Consider the following 2,141-nt stretch of genomic DNA (forward strand, 5'->3'; position numbering starts at 1 on the left):
TTTTTTTTTTTAAATTACGCCCGCCATCGTCTTCTCAGACATAAGGCGTCTTGCAGTCCAATACAATACTGAAGTAGCTCCAGAAGGTGAGAGGGCACAAAAGTCATCAGAGGAACGAATGTCAAGAAGAGAGGGGCAATCTAATAAATGCTCCCCAGTCATTGGCGAAGTGCTACAGAGCACACAAAGAGGTGAATTGACCAAGTTAATTTTAAATAAATGGGCCTGTAAGTAGTCATGTCCGGTAATTAATCTAAGGCAAGCAACTCCCTCAGCTCTGGGAAGGAGGGAAAGGTGAGAGCGCTGCTGGTCATCAAGAAGGCTAGCCCAGGATTTCCCATAAGTTAAGTCCCTAAGAGCAGATATTGTTCTGTGCCTGCATTTGCTCTTAAGAAGCCGCCTTGCATTTCTAAGAGGAACTGGATGAGAAGATGGATGCAGTGCTGAAGCCTCTCTAGCCAACATGTCAGCCCGTTCATTTCCGTAAATGCCACAGTGGCCAGGGATCCACTGGAGGACTACCTCTCTTCCAGAACAAAGAAGAGAGTCAATGCGTTGTTTACACTTAAATTCGAGTTCAGAGGGATATAAATTATATTCAGAAATGGTCTGAATAGCAGCCTGAGAATCAACAAAGATAACAATGTTTTGTTCAGATGGTTCACCAATAGCTGTAATAGCCATAAGGATTGCAAACACTTCTCCATCAAAATTATCTGCCCAAGTGTCAAGAGGTATTGGCGAAGGCTGTAGCAGATTCAGCATTACCCAGGGTGCACCACGAGGAGGCCTGCCACACTACACCCCAAAAAAAATTAAAATATTAAAATAATATAAAAAAAATTAAAATTAAAATATGCAATTCATAAAAAAAAAATTTCACTTAAAAGTTGACACTTTCGTGGAATTGCCCATGAGAATAATTAATTATACATGATAATAGAAATTTATTTACACTTCAGATTTTTCACACATTTTTAAAACAAATAATAAAAAATAGTTTCGATGTCGAACTTTATTATGTAAGTGAATAATTAATAGAATTTATATGAACAAAATGATATAATATGATATAAGAATAATTAATTATAGGTGATAATACAAACTTGTTTACACCTTAGACTTATCATGATTTCTAAAAAAATAATAGAATAAATAGTTCTGAAGTAGAATTTTATAAGGTAAGAGGATAATTAATAGCATTTCTGTGAAAAAAATAATATAATATGATATAAGAATAATTAATAATAAGTGATAATAGAAACTTATTTACACTTTAGACTTATCATGCATTTCTAAAAAAATAATGAAAAAATAGCTTCGATGAAGAACTTTATTATGTAAGAGAATAATTAATTGAAATATCTTAGGAAGATAACACAATTTGGAAGATAAAAATGTGTTAATGATCTGTAATTAAGGTTACTTTCGCTCATTTAACCATTAAGTTTTATCTACTTTTCTTTTCTCTGTATTATAACCAGAAAAAAAATTCATTGATCTTTTCACTTTTTATTTATCATCAAGTTACCATGATTTGTTTTGACGTAATTCACTTTGACATAGTCATTAATTTACTTTTTTTTTAAAAATGAAGCATATACGAGCATTTTCAATTAATAGGTATATAGTTCCATTTAAAAAATGAAATACTAGATGGACATTTAGTTGTGTTTTAACCTATTTCGTTTTCTTTTTCTCTTAGTATGTGAATTTTTTACATCCTTAAAAGTTGTGGTGAGATCAAATACAAATTTAACAGCTGACAGATTAGAAATATTGAAGATAACTTTTTTTTATTATTAGCATTGTAAATATAAAATTTCCTTTTACGAATTGTGTATTTTCCGGACAGTGCCAAGTTCCTCTGTTAAATTTTACAGCATGACTAATAATAAAATGTCTTCAATTGAAAGCGATTGAAACAAAACACTATGCTATGTATTTAAAACCAAGTGATTTTTAATAATAACTATAACACGTAAAATTGTTGAGAGTTGTTAAAAAAAATTACTTGTTTATTAAGTAACAAATATTGATCGTTTTAAAATAATTGTTAACATTATCATAATCTTATTCGTGATCGCAGCACTCGAATGCATCATCTGATAAGAAGACCAGTTCTATGTCTTGACCCTCTC

General features: G+C 31.2%; 1 protein-coding gene across 1 annotated transcript; it reads right to left on the minus strand.

Annotated features, from left to right (window-relative positions):
- Positions 1 to 9: 9 nt before the first annotated feature.
- LOC122269317 (uncharacterized) lies at positions 10 to 805 on the minus strand (the record flags this gene model as incomplete). The annotated part of the gene is given in 1 exon segment (XM_043041768.2): positions 10 to 805. A coding segment is annotated over 1 exon segment (756 nt). The 5' UTR covers positions 766 to 805.
- Between the last annotated feature and the right edge of the window lie 1,336 nt (positions 806 to 2,141).

This window comes from Parasteatoda tepidariorum, chromosome 3 (assembly GCF_043381705.1).
Source record: "Parasteatoda tepidariorum isolate YZ-2023 chromosome 3, CAS_Ptep_4.0, whole genome shotgun sequence".
Classification (NCBI taxonomy): Eukaryota; Metazoa; Arthropoda; class Arachnida; order Araneae; family Theridiidae; genus Parasteatoda; species Parasteatoda tepidariorum.